Consider the following 20,938-nt stretch of genomic DNA (forward strand, 5'->3'; position numbering starts at 1 on the left):
TCTGTCCTTCCAGTGAGCACTCAGGGCTGATTTCCTTCAGAATGGAGAGGTTGGATCTTCTTGCAGTCCATGGGACTCTCAAGAGTCTCCTCCAGCACCATAATTCAAAAGCATCCATTCTTCGGCGATCAGCCTTCTTTATGGTCCAGCTCTCACTTCCATACATCACTACTGGGAAAACCATGGCTTTTACTATACTTTGTTGGCAAGGTGATGTCTCTGCTTTTTAAGATGCTGTCTAGGTTTGTCATCGCCTTTCTCCCAAGGAGCAGGCGTCTTTTAATTTCGTGACTGCTGTCACCATCTGCAGTGATCATGGAGCCCAAGAAAGTAAAATCTCTCACTGCCTCCATTTCTTCCTCATCTATTTGCCAGGAGGTGATGGGCCCAGTGGCCATGATCTTCGTTTTTTTGATGTTGAGCTTCAGACCATATTTTGCGCTCTCCTCTTTCACCCTCATTAAGAGGTTCTTTAATTCCTCCTCACTTTCTGCCATCAAGGTTGTGTCATCTGCATATCTGAGGTTGATATTTCTTCTGGCAATCTTAATTCCAGCCAGGGATTCATCCAGTCCAGCCTTTCGCATGATGAATTCTGCATATAAGTTAAATAAGCAGGGAGACAATATACAGCCTTTTCATAATCCTTTCCCAATTTAATACGCTTATTTTCTTTTAATGATAAAGGCCTGAGTTCCAAAGAACGGGAATCCCTGCCTTTTCTCTCCCACGCACCTAAAAACCCCGCGTTTCCCCATCGGTTCCCACGAGCGGTTCTCACCGCATAAACAAATCCCTTCATTTAAACCCGGAAGTCTTCTAACCTGCACGCAAGATAGCGTCTTTATTTTTCGTACCTCTACGAAGCCTTCAACCAATAGCCTTTCCCACCCCATTAAAACCCCGCCCTTTGGCCCCACCGCGCAGGCGCGAAGGGGAAGCTTCTGGACGGGCGCGGTGCATTGTGGGGAGGGACCGTTAGCAACAGGGCTGCCGCCAAGATGATGGTGAGTGAATGAATCGACGCTTGTCGGGTGGGGGAGCCGCGCTTATCCGCCGCCATCCGCCGCCAGGACGGGCCCGCTTCCCTCACCGGCGGTTCTCCGGCCCTCAGGAAAGTCTGGCCTACGAGGACGGGGCGGTCTTGGCGGGGCCCGGGGCAGCTGAGCGGCCGGAGCTGCCCGGGGGCGAGCCTGCGAGGCCGCGGCTTCCTCGTCGCTTGTGAGGCCAGGCCGGGCTTTCTCTCGCGGCGAGGGTCCGCGGGAAGCCTCTGGGACTACCAGTCCCATCAGGCCGTTCGGGAGCCGGCGCCTCTGAAGCGAGGCCGTTGTCCGCGCGGGGCGTTCTGGGAGTTGTAGTCCCGCGTATCGCATGGCGCTGTCCCGCCTTGCCGGCCCTTAGGAGTTTCTTTGTATGAACCAGGGCCGGATTGAGGTTGGATGAGGCCCTCAGCTCCTGAAGGTAATGGGGCCCTTTCTAGGTCCAGCTGTCCTTTGTCAGCAACAAACTGTCGCTGTTTTTTGTGTTGAATATATGCTGTATAGTAATAACAATTTATTATTTATACCTTGCCCATCTGACTGGGTTTCCCCAGCCATATTTCCCCAACAATATTTACAAATGGTTTCTAGTCAGGCCCGGCTAGTGCCCTCCAGGTGTTTTTTTACCAGACCTCCCCCATCATGGGAGTTGGAGTTCCAAAGATCTGGAAGGCATCAGGTTGGCAAAGGCTCATGTAAACAGTCCCAGCCACTGGGAATAATAATAATAATAATAATAATAATAATAATAATATCTTTATTGTCATTGCCCCCTTCGGGGACGACGAAATTACTTGACTGCTCCATAAAAAACACTAATTAAACAATACAATATAATACAGCAAGGGAGATTAGATGACTTTCAAAGTCCGGGCTTCCCATTCAGGGCCGAGATCGCTCTGGAGAAGAAGCTGTTCTTAAGACGGCTCATTCTTGTCTTCATCGTCCTGTATCTCCGTCCCGACGGCAAGAGCTCGAAGAGACAGTGACCAGGATGCGATGGATCTTTTACTATGTCCAGTGCCTTCCTATGGCACCTTGTGGCATAAATCTGCTCTAAGGTGGGGAGTGGGCAGCCAACAATGCTCTCTGCTGCCTTAACAACCCTGCACAACCCCATCCTGTCCTGGGTAGTACAGCTTCCGTACCACACACATAAGCCATAAGTGAGCACACTCTCAATGGCACAGTGATAGAAGGCTTCCAACAGAACACTAAACTACAATAACCTATTAAATGTTAAAAGCTTCCCTAAGGAGGGCTGCCTTCAGATGTCTTCTAAAAGTCTGGTAGTTGTTGTTCACTTTGACATCTGGTGGGAGGGCGTTCCACAGGGCAGGTGCCACCACCGAGAAGGCCCTCTGCCTGGATCCTTGTAATCTCACTTCTCGTAATGAGGGAACCGCCAGAAGGCCCTCTGCGCTGGACCTCAGTGTCCAGGCAGAACGATGGAGGTGGAGACGCTCCTTCAGGTCTACTGGACCGAGGCTGTTTAGGGCTTTAAAGGTCAACATCAACACTTTGAATTGTGCTCAGAAATGTACTGGGAGCCAATGTAGGTCTTTCAAGACCGGTGTTATGTGGTCTCAGCGGCCACTCCCAGTCACCAGTCTAGCTGCCGCATTCTGGATTAGTTGCAGTTTCCGGGTCACCTTCAAAGGTAGCCCCACGTAGAGCGCATTGCAGTAGTCCAAGCGAGAGATAACTAGAGCATGCACCACTCTGGCGAGGCAGTCTGTGGGCAGATAGGGTCTCAGCCTACGTACCAGGTGGAGCTGGTAAACAGTTGCCCTGGACACAGAATTGACCTGCACCTCCATGGTCAGCCGAGTCCAAAATGACTCCCAGGCTGCGCACCTGGTCCTTCAGGGACACAGTTACCCCATTCAGGACCAGGGAGTCCTCCACACCTGCCCGCCCCCTGTCCCCCAAGAACAGTACTCCTGTTCTTGTCAGGAATCTTGTCAGGATTCAACCTCAATCTGTTAGCCGCCATATATGATAATCTAAGGACCTGATGGGTGTCTAAAGCCATTTTCACATAACAAAATATGTATATTATCAAAGTAATTGTTGAACTGAAATACAATTTTTATATTTTGGAAATGTACATCCATTTTTTTCCTTTAAATTTTTGGGGCCCCCCAAGAGAGTGGGGCCCTAAGCTATAGCTTATTTAGCTCATAGGTAAATCCGGCACTGGTATGAGTGGGCAGGTGCCAGCTTCGTGGCCCTCGCTGCCTCCTGTGGGAGGGAGTTCCATAGCTGAACTCAGCACTGCATGAATAATAACAACATTTCAAAAGGTTGGGCTAGATGACCAGCGTGGTCCCTTCCAGTGTTAGAAACTGAGACATGAAAGCTAGGAGCTAAATGGCACCTTAGACCTAGGTTACGGGTACAACAACTGAATGTCTAGGCGCACTTTTTGAATAACAAGAATGCAAAGCTGAAAATGAATGAACTGCAGCTAAAATATTATGCTTTAGTCCTTCCCTTGCCGACCTCCTTGATATTCTTCAGAGGGTCTCTTTTCCAGTCTTCTGAGAGTAGCTGCAAGTGAGGAGGCAGAAAACGGTCCTCCTTTCCTTCCACTCTGCAGTTTTAATCTGAAATCATGTGCCCAGAGCTCAGAAACTGCTTCCGCTAATGAAATTCCCTGTCGCAAAATGCGCCGAGAATAGTGGGAGTTTTGAACACTGGTCCCTTCCAGCTCTGCAATTCTGGGAGTCTGTGAATCCTCCCAGTGGGGTTCTCCCAGGTATCTGGTCAGCCGCTGTGAGAAGAGAATGCTGGACTACATGGCCCATGGGCCTGATCCAGCAGAGCTCTTTTTACATTAGGGGACTGGAGTTCCCCAACACTGGCTTGGTTAGCTTAAGCTGCATGGCAGAGACAATGTCCTCTTCTGCTTCTGTAATGGGCAGAAAGGGCCCTGCTTTCCTTCGTCGCCGCTGGCCCATAAATCTTGCATGCTGGGCGGTGCCTTCTCTGCAGTCCTTGTACAGTGGTGCCCCGCAAGACGAATGCCTCGCAAGACGGAAAACTCGCTAGACGAAAGAGTTTTGGAGGTGCTTCGCAAAACGAATCTCCTATGGGCTTGCTTCCCAAGACAACAATGTCTTGCAAGTTCCTGCTGGTTTTTTCCCCCTTCCCCCCCTTTTTCTAAGCCGCTTATCAGCTGATCCGATCAGCAGATAAGCCGCTAAAAGCCGCTAATAGCGACAAGCCGCTTATCAGCTGATCCGATCAGCAGATAAGCCGGTAAAAGCCTCTAAAAGCCGCTAATAGCGCTAATCCGCTAATCCTTCAATGGGCTTGCTTCGCAAGACGAAAAAACCGCTAGACCGCTATTCTTTTCGTCTTGCGAAGCACCACTGTAGTTGCATGGTGCCTTTACCGTGGCTTGCTCCCAGGTTCATGCACATAGGATTGCAGGGCCAGGTCATCAAAAGAGAATGGTGGTGATTATATTTGTATTGCCTTTTTCCCAGACCAGAATTCAAGAACTTAAATCTGTAAGCTGCCTTGCAAGACTTACCTGTAACATAGAAAACATAATCATTAAAAAGTAGTTAAATACTAATAGAATTTTAAAAGTGTATAAAAAGAATTGATTAAAATATAAATAACAACAACAACAGGACGCTGTGTCCAACCCAAACTGATCATTTGCTTCTGTCTCTGAGGTGGTGCAGAGTGCACTTGAGCTGTTAAAAAGTGCCTATGAATGTTCTGTCGCATCATGCCAGCTTGGCCAGCGACTTGCGTTGGGCTTGTAGGTGGTAGTTCTTGGCGCCTTGTGGATCCCAACAAATGCATTCCTGAAGCATTTAAGGATGGAATCTGCTCTCCAATTCAGCTGTTTCCTGCTTTAGTGTTTCTGCATCTGTGTATAGGAAGTCTGGCTAACAATGCTGATTTTTCTAGTGAAAATTTTGTGTTGTGCTGTTCGGCGCTACCTTTTCTATGACAAAAAAACTTTTGTCACTGTCCTGGAGGGTGTTTTGTCTGACCGTTTGTTTTACTTGCAGCCCACGCCTGTTATCTTGCTGAAGGAAGGCACAGACACTTCCCAGGGGGTCCCTCAGCTTGTGAGTAACATCAATGCCTGCCAAGTCATCGCAGAGGCCGTCCGGACCACTCTCGGCCCTCGGGGCATGGACAAGCTCATTGTTGATGACAGAGGTGAGCCTGCTGCCACCTGTGAACCTGAGTTGCTCTGCCTCTGGTGTCTCTGTATGGCAACCTTTCTCTAGTTACTCTCTAGCCATCTTAATCAGTCAGTGGCACAGGTCTTTGGGGAGGTTTTGTCCTACAAAGAAATGGCAGGTGACATTGAAGGGAGGGGGATGAGCAACTGTCCATGCGTCGCTGTCCATTTTGAAGACAGAAGACTCCCCCCCCCCCATGCCATTGTTCACCTGAGACTGGAATACTGGACAAGGATAGCTATGTGAAAGAGTAACTCTTCATATCAAGATGTTTTGGAAATTTCCTATACAGTGGTGCCTCGGGTTACAGACGCTTCAGGTTACAGACTCTGCTAACCCAGAAATAGTACCTCGGGTTAAGAACTTTGCTTCAGGATGAGAACAGAAATCGTGCTCTGGCGGCGTGGCGGCCCCATTAGCTGAAGTGGTACCTCATGTTAAGAACAGTTTCAGGTTAAGAACAGACCTCCGGAACAAATTAAGTTCTTAACCCAAGGTACCACTGTACATCTTTGCTACCTAACTTTTTTGGTAATGTGAAGACCCTAACTATATTAATTTCCTTGAATCCAGAGTGTGGCACGGTCATCTTCACGGGTGCAGTGGCACCCTTGAGGTCTTACCTGGCTCCCACAATGCCTCTGACCCTGTCCTGATCATGAAAGGGCAAGGTGACTTTATTTCTGGAACCTCTTTAGTTGCCACTTACTGCAGAATTTTTAGTAAGTCCAAATGTACCAGTGTGTGTAGTTCCAGGGCCTCCTCCATCTATGGGAGGCAAAGACCTATGCTAACTACCTGAGTGCCTGGTTGGAATGGAAGTATTTGCGGTGGTTCTCCTTCAGCAGCGGGATCACCCCCCCCTTCATGGTTTGCTAGGGAATGAGTTGCCACATCCTTCTGGGCAGCTCGTCATCTGATTTGGTATGATACTCTGTCAAGGCATAAGCTGGTAAAGTCTGTTTGCAGCTCAATGTAAAGCCATGGAGATTTGCCACTTTCTGAGCTCCAGAGAAGGGCAAGGGCTTGCACTTAAACATCTAGGGGCGTCAGTTTGCTAGCAGGCCCAGTATGGGAATGGAAGCTATGTGGTGGCTTCTCCCCTTCCTCCCACCTTGTTCTGGGCCTTGGAATTGCATGGAGTGCCTCTGAAGCTCACTGTGCTGTCACAGGAAAGCCTCTCTGCCCTCTTGGGGGGACTGGGTGGGTTGGAGGTTAGCACAATATTTGGATGGCTTCCATGCCAAAATGTGTGGGCTTATGGGAGGAGACTACCGAAGAGGGAGGGCGGTTGCCTCTAGGAAACCCACAGGAAGGCTCTGACGCTATCTGGCAGAACACGGCTGATAACAAAGTGTTGGACTAGGTGGGGCTCTCCTTGGTCTGATCCTGTAGGGCTCACCTTTCTCTTCCTAACTTCAGAGTCCTGATTAACCTGCTCAGATGTTGCAGGTGCATCTGGTTGGGATGCTTAGAACAACCCCCTGCAGTGCAGGAATCAACTTTGTTCCTGAACTTTGTCTCTGTTAATCTTTGCAGGCAAAGCAACGATTTCTAATGATGGCGCCACCATCCTGAAGCTTCTTGATGTGATACACCCTGCTGCAAAGACACTTGTGGACATTGCCAAGTCACAGGATGCGGAGGTGGGTGTGGGAGGTTTGATAGTTTTCAGTGGTAGGTAGATGTTGGTACTCCTGCTCGTGCCTGTGTCTTCTGAGCTTTACAACATCTGTAGCTGGGATCCAACGTCTCTTTCTCTGTCACAGTGGCAAGCTGCCATTGATTTTTCCAGCATCCCATCTTGTGGTAATCCACAGATCTGCTCCTTTGAAGGGTGATGGGGGAGTTTTGAGCCAGATGTTGGATTTGTAGCGCTTGTGATTTCGGACGAGAGATGGCAGGGCGAGGTGGATAGAATGGGTGCAATTTACTCCGTGGAAAGTTGGGGCACTTGCCGCTGCTTTGTGAACTTCCCTTCGCAGAGATTTCTGGTTTTCAGGCACACGTCATTTTTCCTTCTCTTTTCCTGCAGGTTGGTGATGGCACCACTTCCGTTACACTTCTAGCTGCTGAATTCCTAAAGCAAATCAAGCCCTATGTGGAAGAAGGGCTGCATCCCCAGATCATCATCCGTGCCTTCCGCACTGCAACCCAGCTGGTAAGGGAATCTGCTGCACCCTGCCTTCCTTTGTGGAAGCTCTTTTGCACCTGGGGAGTGAAGGAACAAGAAACAATTTTTACAAATGGGTTCTAGTCAGGCCTGGCTAGTGCCCTCCAGGTGTTTTTTTTACCAGACCTCCCCCATCATGGGAGTTGGAGTTCCAAACATCTGGAAAGCACCACGTTGGCAAAGGCTCATTCAAACAGTCCCAGCCACTGGGCATTATGCACCTCTGAGCCGAGTGTAGTAATAATAATAATAATAATCAGTTTACAGTTATACCCAAATTAAAATAACCACCACCCCAACTAGACATTTTTTAAAAAATATTTTTATTAAGCAAATTTAACAAATCAGTTTATAAATCAAATATAACCTATTACATTTCCCCCTCCCTCTCCCACCCTCCAGAGACTTCCCTCAGCTCCCCTCTCTGATTTGTTCATACATATTATTCTCTGCATGTTGTAAAGTTGTACATATCATTATCTTATCTGTCATATGTTCTACTACTAAATTTGTAGATGTTTATTCAAAACCTGCCAAGGAGTCCAAATCCTTTTGTTGTCTTTTTAAATAGTTTATAAATAGTTCCCATTCTTCCTTGAAGTCATGGTTCTCCTCCTCACGCAGTTTATGAATTACCTTTGCCATCTCCGCATAACTCATCAGTTTTTCTTGCCATTTTTCTTTCGTTGGGACTTCCTCATTCTTCCATCCTTGTGCTAACAAGACTCTTGCCTCTGTTGCAGCATACGTAAATAAGTTCTATGTTTTTCTTGTCCTAAAATCCCTAACAAAAATGCTTCTGGTTTGGTTTTTTTTACAAAAGTTGTTTTGAACATTTTTTCCAATTCATTGTATATAATCTCCCAATTTTTTTAACTTCCCTACATGCCACATATGATACAAAGTACCTTATTTTTCTTTACATTTCCAACTTATATTTGAGCCAGTTTTATACATTCTTTACCACCCCAACTAAACATTTAACCAACCCAACAAAAACAAAATGGGAACCAAAATTAAAACATTTTAGCCAGTTACCCCAACCCAAGAGTTGTTCCAGCAATGTCCCTCCGGCCTCCCAGTAACCCTCTTGCATCTCCAGAGGTGTTATAAGACTGCCATCTGCTGTGGTGCCTATCACACCAAACACTGCTTGGGGCAGAGACTCGCACTAATCCTGTTTACGTGGAACCTGGAATCAAATACATGCCTTTGAGGCAGACCATTGTCCCACTTCTGTGCTTCCACCTCCTTCTCGCTTTGACAACAAGTAATAAAAAAGTCAAAATACGTAACTCAAGATGGCAATAGGACACCATGCTTGTGTCCATGTTGGTGAGGCTGACACGGAAAGGGGTTGCCGTAAATCATCCATAGGCAAACTCCGGCCCTCCAGGTTTTTGGGACTACAATTCCCATCATCCCTGACCACTGGTCCTGTTAGCTATGGATGATGGGAATTGTAGTCCCAAACATCTGGAGGGCTGGAGTTTGCCTATGCCTGCCGTAAATGGTGCAGACTTCAGGCTGGGTAATCGCACATGGCGGCTGAATCATCGCTGCACTGGCGCAGGAGTTTGGCAGGGGTTGAGAGCAAAGTCTTAATTCTGGTTCTTGCTTTGTTTTGGCAGGCCGTGAATAAGATCAGGAAGATTGCCGTTACGATCAAGAAGACCGACCAAGAGTAAGTTTCCTCCATGCCTCAATTGGAAAGGTTAAATCCACAACCTCCCTTCATTGCTGGCTCAGTTGGGTGCATGTTTTTATTGATGCTCTGCACAAATGTGTGCACCTACGTGTGTGCAAGTGGTTCTTAAATGGATTGGGTGCATGCAGTGCCCCTCTGCGGTTGGGGCATTGGCAGCATGGTTACTGCTCACTAAATTTAAGTACCATGGATTCAGCAGTAAGCTCTGGATGGATATATTGCGAAAAAAAGCAGGAATGCAACAAAATGGAAAACAACTTTGCATTTCTGTGCACATGTATCCCTATCATGTAGCAATAGGTAACTGGAAGCCTGGGTGCAAAATCTGCCCTCCCCCAAAGTCTTCCAGTATAGCTCCTTATCCCCTCCAATACAGTTTCAGGTTGAGAAAGGGCAGTTTACCCTTCACCCATCTCAGTGCAAACATCAGCAGAGGCCCTGCCAGAATCCTCCCTTGTCTCGGGTGTGAGATGTTCAGTCCAAGGCTCATGCCAGGTCACAGACACGACAGGAGGCAGTTGCCATCAGAAAAGGAAACATTGGAGCTTACATGCGGGATGGAGGGAGGAATGGGCTTAAGCAACCCATTTCCTGTGTTTTGTCTTATATGGGGCTTAGCTATGGGTAGAGCCAGTATAGACCCATCGCCACCTTGCTTAGTTTAGGATACGATCGGCAGCCAGGCTCTCCGTTGATAATGTTGTTCTTTGGAAAGTCTTTTCAAAAGTTTTGCTGCCTAATCTTTGGAAATGAATGTTTGGATAGCCCTATTTGGGCTCTCTTTTTTTTTACATGCATTCTTAATCCTAACATGATTGATGGATGCAACTCCTGGGCAGGTGGAGGGCTGTGCAGTTGTTGTTTTTTTAAATGTATACAGGGGGGATATGTTACCTTTCCTAGAAAAAAAGGCTATGAAAAACTATTTGTGTAAGAAACAGCTGTTTGACAACTTCCCACCTTTTGCAAATTGCAGCAGCAAAAACTTAATGCACAGAACTTTAATGCAGGTTGACATCAGCCCTTTTTGACTGTTATCCTCCATGCAGTTAGAAACATGCAGAGGCAGAGAGGTGCGACCCACTTGCAGGTGGGTGTGGGGAAGGTGTGACAAGGGGGATCTCTGTGCATGGAGGGGGCTCCGCCTGTGGTTTATCATTGCTGTTATCGATTATGTTTCTATACTATGCTTCAGCTGAGGACCACAAGGCAGTTTGCAATATAAAAACCCAATAATATGTACCATAGTAGCAAACGGAAATCATACCACCCCCGCCGCAGTTTAAAAGGTCATAGGTGTTTTAATTAGTCAAAGGCCCGGGAGTTTAGAATCCCGATTGCACAGAGTTGTTAATCAAATGGAGGCCTCTGCATAGGGCAAGCCTCCCCTCTTCTCTCCTCCCCTCCAGTGCCCAGTCAGGAGGCACAGCTGATGGGTTGGGTTAGGCTGCTGGCTCATTTCTAAACCCCCCCCGCCCCCCATGATTAATGATTGCGTGGAGGACATTGCCTGAGCTGATAGATTCCAGCTAAGAAGATACATGTTTTGGTGATGCAATTAAATCTTCAGGCAAATGCCAGTTAATCTTTAAATGAAGGAACTGTAATTAACAAGACTTCCATATAATTGACTTCTTTTTTAAAAAAAGAAGTGTTCTTCTGTGACGGGCATGCTGTCTTTCCCAGGCGTTCAAAAACCATGCCTGATGGAAATGTTACTTTCCGTAGGCATTTTATGATGTTTATAGTAGTTCACGAGAAGTAGCAATAAGCAGGAAAGTTGTTGTTCTGCTTGTGCCCCCGCACTACAGCCAGTGGCTGACCTAATGTGCAAAAACAGAAAGCCATCCATTTTCAAAGCAGTCGTGAGAATCACTTAACTAATTGCAGTGTTTCTTTTTTGTAGCCTAACGAGCTCATTTTAGACTTGTGCTGTGTGTGTTGCTTCTTTAGCCTCGGGGCTGCCTATTGCTCCAGAGCACTTTGAGAGCAGGCAAGAAATGGCTCCATCTTTTTCTTCTCTGCAGGGAGCTGCGGAGCTTGTTGGAGAAGTGTGCAAGCACAGCCTTGAGCTCGAAGCTGATTTCCCACCAGAAGGAGTTCTTTGCCAAGATGGTGGTGGATGCCGTCATGATGCTGGATGAGTTGCTGCAGATCAAAATGATTGGGATCAAGAAGGTGCAGGGAGGAGCCCTGGAGGTAAAGCCCCTGGCCTCCAAAAGTTCCCTTCGGCTCAGAGGAGTCTAGGCTGGAATTCCTTTCCAAGTCTAAAAAGGGTGGAGAACATAAGATGAGGCTGCTGGATCAGGCCAGTGGCCTGTCTTCTTCTTGCCCTGGCCAACCAGGTGTCTGTGGGAAACCCTGCAATCTGACCTTCCAAGACCGCTGTTCAGGTAGCGAGCAAACTGGGAGCTGTTGGCAAAGTTCGAGCAACTGATGGAGAAAGGGAATGATAGTAGATCATGGGAGTGCGAGGAGGAAAACGAAAGGATAAAATCACTTGGGGTGATGTCCAGTCTTCGTCAAAGATGATGATGGCGATGATTATACCACCCTTCATCTGTTGATCCCAGGGGGGTTCACAACAAAGAAATACAAGATTACAAAACAAAATACGTAATAAAAACAAGAACAGTAACTCCCCCCACTTCTTTAACAGGCCCATCACTACACACCATGTAGCTCTCAAGAATTATTTCTATCTTTTCCTCCCTTTAAGAAGCCAGGCTGCTGCACTTAAAAAATAGTCCTAATCACAGAATTTATATACCGCTTGATTGTAAAAAGCTTAAAAGTTGTTTACAAAAGATACAACTAAAATCAAGAAAAAATTCCAACCATACTTTAAAACATATGAAAGTTAAAATAGGGTAATAGACTAATATTATCTCCGCTTTCTAAGCATCTGGGTAGTTTTGTCTAAAGAAGAATGTTTTTTTGCAGGCACCAGAAAGAGGACAGTGAAGGCCTTGCTTGCTTCATAGAGCACACCCTTTGAAATTAATGGACAAGTCCATTGACTTTGCAGGGTCTATGGTACAATTTAGTTGGATGCACTAAGGCTGCATTCCTGTACGCATGTAATTGAAAGTGAGCCCCACTGAACTCAGTGGGGCTTCCTCTTGAGTAAATAAGAGCAAGACCTAAGTAGGAACCAACTGAAGGTTGCCTGCCGTCCGAGAGTGGGCGTGAGGAGTGAAATGACCTTTCCTTTCCTGCAGGATTCCCAACTGGTGGCAGGAGTTGCCTTCAAGAAGACCTTCTCTTACGCCGGCTTTGAGATGCAGCCCAAGAAGTATGAGTCCCCCAGGATCGCTCTGCTCAACATTGAGCTGGAGCTGAAGGCAGAGAAGGACAATGCTGAAGTCAGAGTCCACACTGTGCAGGTAAAGGCTCAGAACCGCTTGGGGAGAGAAGCTGTGGAAATGTAACGTCTTGCCAAAAGAGCCGTGTGCCTTGCGGGGTAATCTTTGACTTCCATGCGGCATTTGGCCAAGTTGATAGTTGGAACCTCATTACCTAACCCAGAGCTTTCCAAGCTTTGTCATGATATGTTAACGTGTTGGCTGCAGTGTGTAGGTTTGCTGCACGAACGCTCCCTGCACGCTTTCGGGGCTGGTTTAATCTGCGGTTTGCTAGTAAGACTCTCTCACGAATGATGCGTGTATAAAAAGTGTGTCACCAACATGAAAAGTTTGGAAAGTTCTTCTATAAGGAGCACCTCGGTTCAAGGGACTGTGAGCACAGCAGAGGACTGCAGAATGGTTGCAGCCGCCTTGGACAAAGGAAGCTGCCTTGTAGTGAATCAGACCATTGGCCCATCTACTTCAGTACTGGCTACACTGACTGGCAGCTGCTCTCCAGGGTTTCAGGCAGGGTTCTCTCCTGGCCCCACCTGCAGATGCCAGGGATTGAACCTGGGGCATTCTGCATGCAAAGCAGACTCTCTACCACTGAGTTTTGCCCCTTCCCATCCTTTCTCTTCTGCCCTCACCCTGTCCCCATGGGGTGGCAGCTGCCCAACAAGGCAGCTTCTTGGGTGGGCAAGAGCAATGGAGAAGGGTGCTGATGTAATAGATAGATAAGATAGATATACCTTTTATTGGCATCACATACAACATCCAAAACAAATCAATACAGAATTACCACTTCCCCAGTGGCACAAAACATTTGCTAAAAGAAAGGAGGCAGAGCAGTCTATTGTCACATCTCTTGGTCTCCAGGAAGATCAGACATCTGCAGTGTATTTTGACGACAAAAAACCAAATAGAGATATTTCGCCACTAACTTGGTGAGCTCCTGATCATTCCCCAGTAATAGAAAATGTATGACTTCTGACTCTGGTTTCCATTTGGGGATACAGAGTTGATCTAGAAATTGCTGGTGGAGATCAGCATATAGTTTACAATTGAGAACCATATGTGTGAGGGTTTCCGCCAGGTGGTCTTCACATGGGTGCTGAGGTGGGCACCCACCTTCCAGCAGCTAACTGGTGCCACCTCTGTGACAGGGAAGATCTAAAACCAATGGTTGGGGAACGCTTCTAAATGTGCACACCTTGGATGAACATTGGTGCCCCTGATCCTGTTTCCATGTCTAGATTTACTGTATTGGCAGAGTTGTCATTCTCATAACGCCCTTTGCAGTAGACAACTATCGTATTTTTCGCCCTATAGGGTGCACCGGCCCATAGGGCGCACCTCGTTTTTTCTTTGGGGGGGGGAATACAGAAAAAAAATTATTCCCCCCCCCCCGCCAGGCACGGGGCTGGGGCGGGGGAAGCTTGGGCTTCCCCAGCCCCCAGAATAGGCTACTGTCTGCAAGCCTTGGGAGCCCGACGGGAAGTCGCACCGGGCTCCCAAGGCTTGCGGAGAGCTTCCTGAAGCCTGGAGAGCGAGAGGGGTCGCTGCTCTCCAGACTTCAGCGAAAGCCTGCATTCGCCCCATAGGACGCACACACATTTCTCCTTCATTTTTGGAGGGGAAAAAGTGCGTCCTATAGAGCGAAAAATACGGTACATTGGCACCGTACCCCACCCTTGTTTTTATTTTATTTTAAGCCAAACAGACCCCCCCCCCTTGGCTAAAGAAACAGCACCGATAGCTTCTTGCCTAAATCTCCCTCTGCAGGATTACCAGGCCATCGTGGACGCCGAGTGGAACATCTTGTACGACAAGCTTGATAAGCTCCACAAGTCAGGGGCCAAAGTCATCCTCTCCAAGCTTCCGATTGGCGATGTGGCTACCCAGTACTTTGCTGACCGGGACATGTTCTGTGCCGGCCGAGTCCCTGAAGAAGATCTCAAGAGGACCATGATGGTGAGGTTTCCCCTGTTCGCCTTCCCAGGTTGTTGGCCAGCGCTTGGGGCTGCCCTGCCTATGCAACCAGCCTGAGCAGTTGCCTTGGGTGGCAGCCCTGTTAGAGGAACTGGTGAAGCAGCACAGGAGAGAGAAAGGTAGGCCTGGACCCCTTGCAGGTCGCTAGTTGCTGAGCTCAGTTCTTGGACATTGAGCGCAGCTGCAGGGAGCAGCAAAAGGCCTGTACAGTGGTATCTCTGGTTGCGAACGGGATCCGTTCTGGAGGCCCGTTTGCAACCTGAACAGAACGCGACCCGCTTCTGCGCATGCATGTGACGTCATTTTGGGCGTCTGCATATGCGCGAGCGGTGAAACCCGGAAGTAACCCGTTCCATTACTTCCGGGTCGCCATAGGACGCAACCGGGAAACGCACAAGCTGAAGCAAACGTAACATGAGGTATGATTGTATGCGATTCTCTGTTACCGTGGAACGGAATGTCTTCCACTGCCTGTTTTTTGTGCTTGAAATTGTGAGGGGTGTGTGGGTGGGTGTGCGCCTCCCAACATTTCTGTTCCTTTATTGCAATTTGCAATGGCTGCTCTTGCTATCCCCTGCCATTTGTTTAGGGTTTATTGCCTTGATTAATCCTAGGGCATTGAGGGATGCTGTTTTTATATAAAGCTTGGGACCAGTTTACTTGCGGGATCACCTTAACCGGCTATATGCTCACTCCACCGCTTCAATCTGCAGAACTGGCGCTCTCACAGGTGCCTCACAATCCTTGCTCTGCGTTTATAAGTAGATCTTTTAGTGTGGCATCACCAACACCTTGGAACTCCCTGTTTAATTCTGATAAAGAATTTTGCAACACTGCCCTGTTAAAGGGGTAAAGAGTGCTTTGCTATGACCATATTGGCCCGAATATAAGCCACACTTTCCCCCCCAAATTCTGACCGTAAAAATTTAAAGTGTGGCTTAAACTTGCGACCTTACAAAAATTGGCTTTTACGATATCGCTGCTGAAACAGACATATGGTAAAATGGAACATTTGCCATTTACAGGCGTGAGTGTCTGTGGAATTTTAAGGGAGTGGCTTATATTCGGGTATTGTCTCCCCCCCCCAATTTTAAAGGTGCAGCTTATTTGCGGGTGTGGCTTGTATTCGGGCCAATACAGTATTTATTGAATTTATATCCTGACCTTCCAAAGCACCCCAGGCCATTGATGTGGAATGAATAAGTCAACGCAATAGGCAGACTAATAGGCACTATTGTTTCGTAGTGATACTTATATATGAAAATGACATTCTCATAATGGGGGGTGGAGGGAGCGGAGCAGCAAACCTAGTCAACAGAACTCGGTTTTCGCTTGTTTGATGCTAGATCAGTACCCTCTAAAATGGTACTCTTTCCCCATGCCCTGTAGGCCTGCGGTGGATCCATTCAGACCAGTGTAAACTCCCTGACCGATGAGGTCCTTGGGCGTTGCGACCTCTTCGAGGAGACTCAGATTGGAGGCGACAGGTAAAGGCAGCCTGGCCAGGATGGCGGAGGCACGGGACAAGCTTTGGAGTTGCCTTGCTTGCTTTTAATTCACACACATTTGGGGGGTTTCTTGAGGTGGCTGGACATATATATGGGTCTGAGTCTGCCCTTTCCTCAGAGGGCGCATCAGCTAAGGCGCGGCGCGGCTGTGATCCCCATGGACACTAAAACACGCTTCCCCCTTTCTCTGGCAGGTACAACTTCTTCACAGGCTGCCCGAAGGCCAAGACCTGCACGATAATCCTGCGTGGAGGGGCGGAGCAGTTCATGGAGGAGACGGAGCGTTCTCTCCACGATGCCATCATGATTGTTAGGAGAGCAATCAAGGTGCGGGTTGAGCAGCTAGGCTGACTTGGGGTTCCGTAGCCCTCCTGGATGTCTTGATCAGCCACAGATCATGGCCCAGCCAGAGGGGCTCCTGTAATCTGGGAGTGTCTCCCCTCTGCCTTCCCAGTTCAGATGTGCCACAGCTTAAGGTGCAGGACCACCTGCCTGTCAATCATCTGACATCATAGTGATGTGGGTGGGGGAGGCGGGAGATAGCCAAATCCAGCAGAGAGCAGGATTGAACTTCCTGCATGTCAGCTGATGCACTGGGAGTTAAGTTCTGCTTGGTCACTGTGTGAGCAGCTGATCAAGCCACAGCGCTACCTTTTGGACCTCACCTGGAACACCGTCTAGTTCTTGATGCCACAGTTGTAAGAAGGGTATTGATAAGCTGGAATGTATGTAGAGGAGAAGATGATAAAGCAGCTGGGTACAGTGGACTCTTGGGATGCAAACGTGATCCGTGCGGGATGTACGTTCACAACCTGCAGCGGTGCGTCTGCACACGTGTGGGTTGCGATTTGGTGCTTCTGCGCGTGCACAAAGCGTGATTTAGTGTTTCTGCGCATGCGCGACCCCCAAAACCCAGAAGTAACCCGTTCCGGTACTTCTGGGTTTCGGCGGGTCCGTAACCCAAAAAAAACGCAACCTGAAGCGTCTGTAACACGAGGTATGACTATGTTTAGCCTGGAATAGAAGAGACCAAGAGGAGATATGATAGCCATCTTCAAATCTCTAAAAGGCTGTCCCATGGAAGATGGAGCAAACTTGTTTTCTGCTGCTCCGGAGGGTTGGACCTGAACCGATGGATTTGAGATGCAAGAAAGGAGATTCTGACTAAACATAAGGAAGACCTTTCTGACTGTAATTACTGTTGGACTCTGGAATGGTCTCCCTTAGAAAGTGGTGGATTTTATTTCCTTAGAGGGTTTTCGTCAGAGGATCAATGGCCATCTGTCATGGATGCTTGAGCTGAGATTTCCACATTGCAGGGGGTTGGACTAGATGACCCTTGGTTCCCTTCCAACTCTACAATTCTCTGATTACTTAGCTGTTCCAGAAAGCCTCTTCCAAAATTCTGCCGCTTTCACTTAACCCATGTGTGGCATGTGGAGCCTTTGAATAGCTTGTCTTTGTGGTAGAAGGTTTTTTTTTGGGGGGGGGAACTGGGGGTGGGTAGATTTCTGGGCTTTGTATTGCCATGAGGATTGGGGTTGTAAATGGGGCAGGAGAAGGCAGGCGAGCTGCAGGGAAGCTGTTGTGTGACATGCATAGAAATCCACACGCACACACATAGCTCCTCTCATCTCTGAGCTTTGGCAAAGCTCTTCTCACGCATCCCTACCTCAAGAGCTGGAAACACGTATCCTTGGAAACAGGACTCCAAAGGATCCTACGTGGGGGGAGCACAGAGCCCTGTGCTGGGACCCAAAGGACCAGCTGTGGCATCAAAACGAGGCTCTCTGCAGATGAAAGTCTGGCCACCTGGACCTTCTTGAGAGCCATCTGCTCCTCCCAGCAGCACCTCGGTCTGTTGTTTGCTAAAGCAAGCTGGGAATGGTGGAGACATGGCCAAGCGATCAAACAGCCAAAGAGCCCTTCAGTGAGAGTGGCTGCCTTCTGGCTACTGGCGTCCCCCAAAGCAGCCTCTCTGTTCGTGTCCGCCACATGCCAGAGGATGCTGGAACTGCAGCCTGTTGGCCCCACGTCTCATCTAAGGAGAGCAGCAAAGCTGTCAGTCTGTTGCTGCGTCTTGGGCAGGCTTTATGCGTGACTTCAGCACTCCCCTAAAAACGTGAAATCTTGCAGGCACAGCGTGGGAGGGAACCTCGATTTCAGCTTTCTCCCGAAGACGCTGACTGCCGCGTAATGTGTGAATGGACTCTCCAGTGGTATTGTAAAGGGACTTCTGCTAACAGAGTTCCCTAAACTCTGGGTCAGGTGTGCTCTTCCCATGTTCGTTTTGATGCAGCCTAACGTCTGCAGTCCAGGGAGCTCCCAGAGCTCAAGATGTTCAGCGGGGATCCTGCATCCTTTGCTAAAATAATATACAGGGAGTCCTGGCTATACCACATATTTTTAGAACACGCTAGCAATAATCCATCTTTGTGGATTGCTAACCATGAATTTATCCCACTCTTCCTAGTCTCTGCTTAGAGGCCTTTCCATGCTGAATTAGCCTTACTGAATGTTATTTTGTTGTGTTCTTTGATTTGGTGTACGTGGTTTAGGGAATTTTTATTAAATGTACTAAGTACAGTAAATACTCCATGTCTGCTTTTAAAGTATGCAAAACGTGAGTTAGTTTTGCATATCATTCTCTGCATGGATTTCAGATTTCTTTAGCTTTGCATTACACGCCAGCTGTGCCTCCCTCTCACTGCCAGCAGGCTGGTGGATAGCATTGGCTTGTGTGAACTCGACAGACGTGTGCCTTCGCTCCTTCCAAACAGTGTCAGCCAGATCCGTGCGAGGCAAACTGCCAGTGGCGTCTATGAGAACAGCATAAATTAGACCTGTTGCGATAGCTGACTTTTTTTGAGAGAGAGAGGTGACCTTTCCCCGCTCAATTGTGTGCTTCCAGAATGACTCTGTCGTCGCTGGTGGTGGAGCTATAGAAATGGAGATCTCCAAGTACCTTCGAGACTATTCCAGGACCATTCCAGGCAAGCAGCAGCTGCTGATTGGAGCCTACGCCAAAGCCCTGGAGATCATTCCGCGGCAGCTCTGTGACAACGCCGGTTTCGATGCCACCAACATCCTCAACAAACTCCGAGCCAAGCATGCCCAGGTGAGCAACCTTAGCCAGGCCTGCAGGGGCCGTTTTGCAGCCTTTTCAGAGCAGCAGATTCCACTTCTATCACTTCCCAGCAGTGGGCAGGTTGGATACTGCTGCATCTTCATGGCAGGCTTCCTGGTGGTTCTGCTCAGGGTAGATAGGAAGTACATGCTGCTTCTCTTCTCGTTGCATGCAAACACAAAAGTCAAGGTCCACAACGCTTTCCTTTTATTTACTTAATGAAATTTGCGTGCTGCTTCAACTCATCAGTGGGTTACAAAGAATGTGGAATATGTATATAAATTTCTACGCCAGTTTCCTAAACATGGGTCTCAATTTGTTTTTGTACTACAATTCCCACCATCCCTGCTAGCTAGGGATGATGGGAGTTGTAGTCCAAGAGCAACTGGAGAGCCAAGTTTGGGAAACACTGGTGTAGAGCAACTTGAAATAAAACTTGATATGGACAAAGCAATAGCACAATATATGTTGTGTAATATATAGGCAACTCCCCATTTACGCGAGGGTTACTTTCTGAAGCACCACGTGTTTTAAGTGAAACCACGTATATTGGAAACACCCTTGAAAAAGCCTGCAAACACCACATTCTTCCTCCAAACCTTGCTCAGACTCCCAGCTCTCCACCAGCCACAAAGGTTGGCGCAAGGGCTCGTAGGATTATGAGGTGCTGTTTTTGCACCACTTTTGGTGTTTCCGTGCTCTTTTAGGGCTGGTTTGTCCCCTTTCCGTGCCCCTCCTATGTTCCCGGTGATGCACGAATGCCCTGGGAATGCGCATAAATGCCTGTACAGACATTACAGTTATGGTGCCATTGGGCTGGAGGGGGGAGCCAGGTTAGTGGGGGCAGAGTTAAGGGGCCGTCGCTTGACCACCTCACCGGGTGTGTTCTGTCTGCCCCTCAGGGTGGCAAGTGGTACGGCGTAGATGTGAACAACGAAGACATCGCCGACAACTTTGTGGCCTGCGTGTGGGAGCCGGCAGTCGTGCGCATCAACGCCCTGACAGCGGCATCCGAGGCCGCCTGCCTTATCGTGTCTGTGGACGAGACCATCAAGAACCCCCGCTCCACGGTAGACGCCCCTCCTCCGGGCCGCGGCAGAGGGCGAGGCCGGCCCCATAACCACTGAGGGGCAGGTGTCGCCAGCAGCGCAAGACACGGGGAGCCCCTCTCTTAACAAGACCCGGTCCCAGGACCCCTTAGAAAAATGCTTTCCCCATTGGCAGTCCTCAAACAACCTTCACACTGGGGGGAAAGGGAGCGAGGCGCTCGCAGCGTTGCTGCTCTGCTCCCAGTGGGTCTCCTCCTTCAAACGGGAGAAAACTCTGGGAAATCCCAGACAGTGCGCCCTCCAACGTTCAGGTCCAGCCAACCTTCGTGGTTCCAGACCTTTCTCCCTCCTGGGATTCTCCATATCCTTCAACTTCTACTCTCAAGGGGCCCCCCTGGATCTCTGCATTGCTGGCACGACGCTTGTCTGCTAAAGGAGCTAGGAATGTGTTGTATTTATTGGTGGTGTTTTTTTTCTACTGGGGGTTCAAACCCAGCCATGAACACAATAAACAATTTAAAAAAAACACAGTTCATTGCCTGTCTTCTGTACTGCACTCCTTTGTCGTTACTCGAACCTTCCTCGGGGAAAACTGTCGAAAGGTGGAGGTTTTGAAATGTAATTTGTGGCCCATGAGAGAAAGAGTACACACCTGGGCATTTGCCTGGTGTGACAGCTTGTTTAAAATCCTGTATATGGGACCAAGAACGCTTCTCTGTGGCCCATGAGCACTCCAGGTTCCTGAATCACCATTCACCCAAAAGTTAACAGTTAAAAGTTACA

The 20,938-nt window shown here is 48.4% G+C and overlaps 1 protein-coding gene across 1 annotated transcript; it reads left to right on the forward strand.

Annotated features, from left to right (window-relative positions):
- Positions 1–856: 856 nt before the first annotated feature.
- On the forward strand, positions 857–20,683 carry CCT7 (chaperonin containing TCP1 subunit 7). Its single transcript, XM_082236496.1, has 12 exons — positions 857–1,007; positions 5,075–5,228; positions 6,794–6,900; positions 7,290–7,415; positions 9,059–9,111; positions 11,163–11,334; positions 12,357–12,521; positions 14,265–14,453; positions 15,861–15,958; positions 16,174–16,306; positions 18,891–19,097; positions 20,009–20,683. The coding sequence occupies exons 1-12, from the start codon at positions 1,002–1,004 to the stop codon at positions 20,231–20,233; spliced, it is 1,635 nt and encodes a 544-aa protein (XP_082092622.1). The 5' UTR covers positions 857–1,001; the 3' UTR covers positions 20,234–20,683.
- Positions 20,684–20,938: the final 255 nt, after the last annotated feature.

Source organism: Podarcis vaucheri (assembly GCF_965113315.1).
Source record: "Podarcis vaucheri genome assembly, chromosome: 9".
Lineage (NCBI taxonomy): Eukaryota > Metazoa > Chordata > Lepidosauria > Squamata > Lacertidae > Podarcis > Podarcis vaucheri.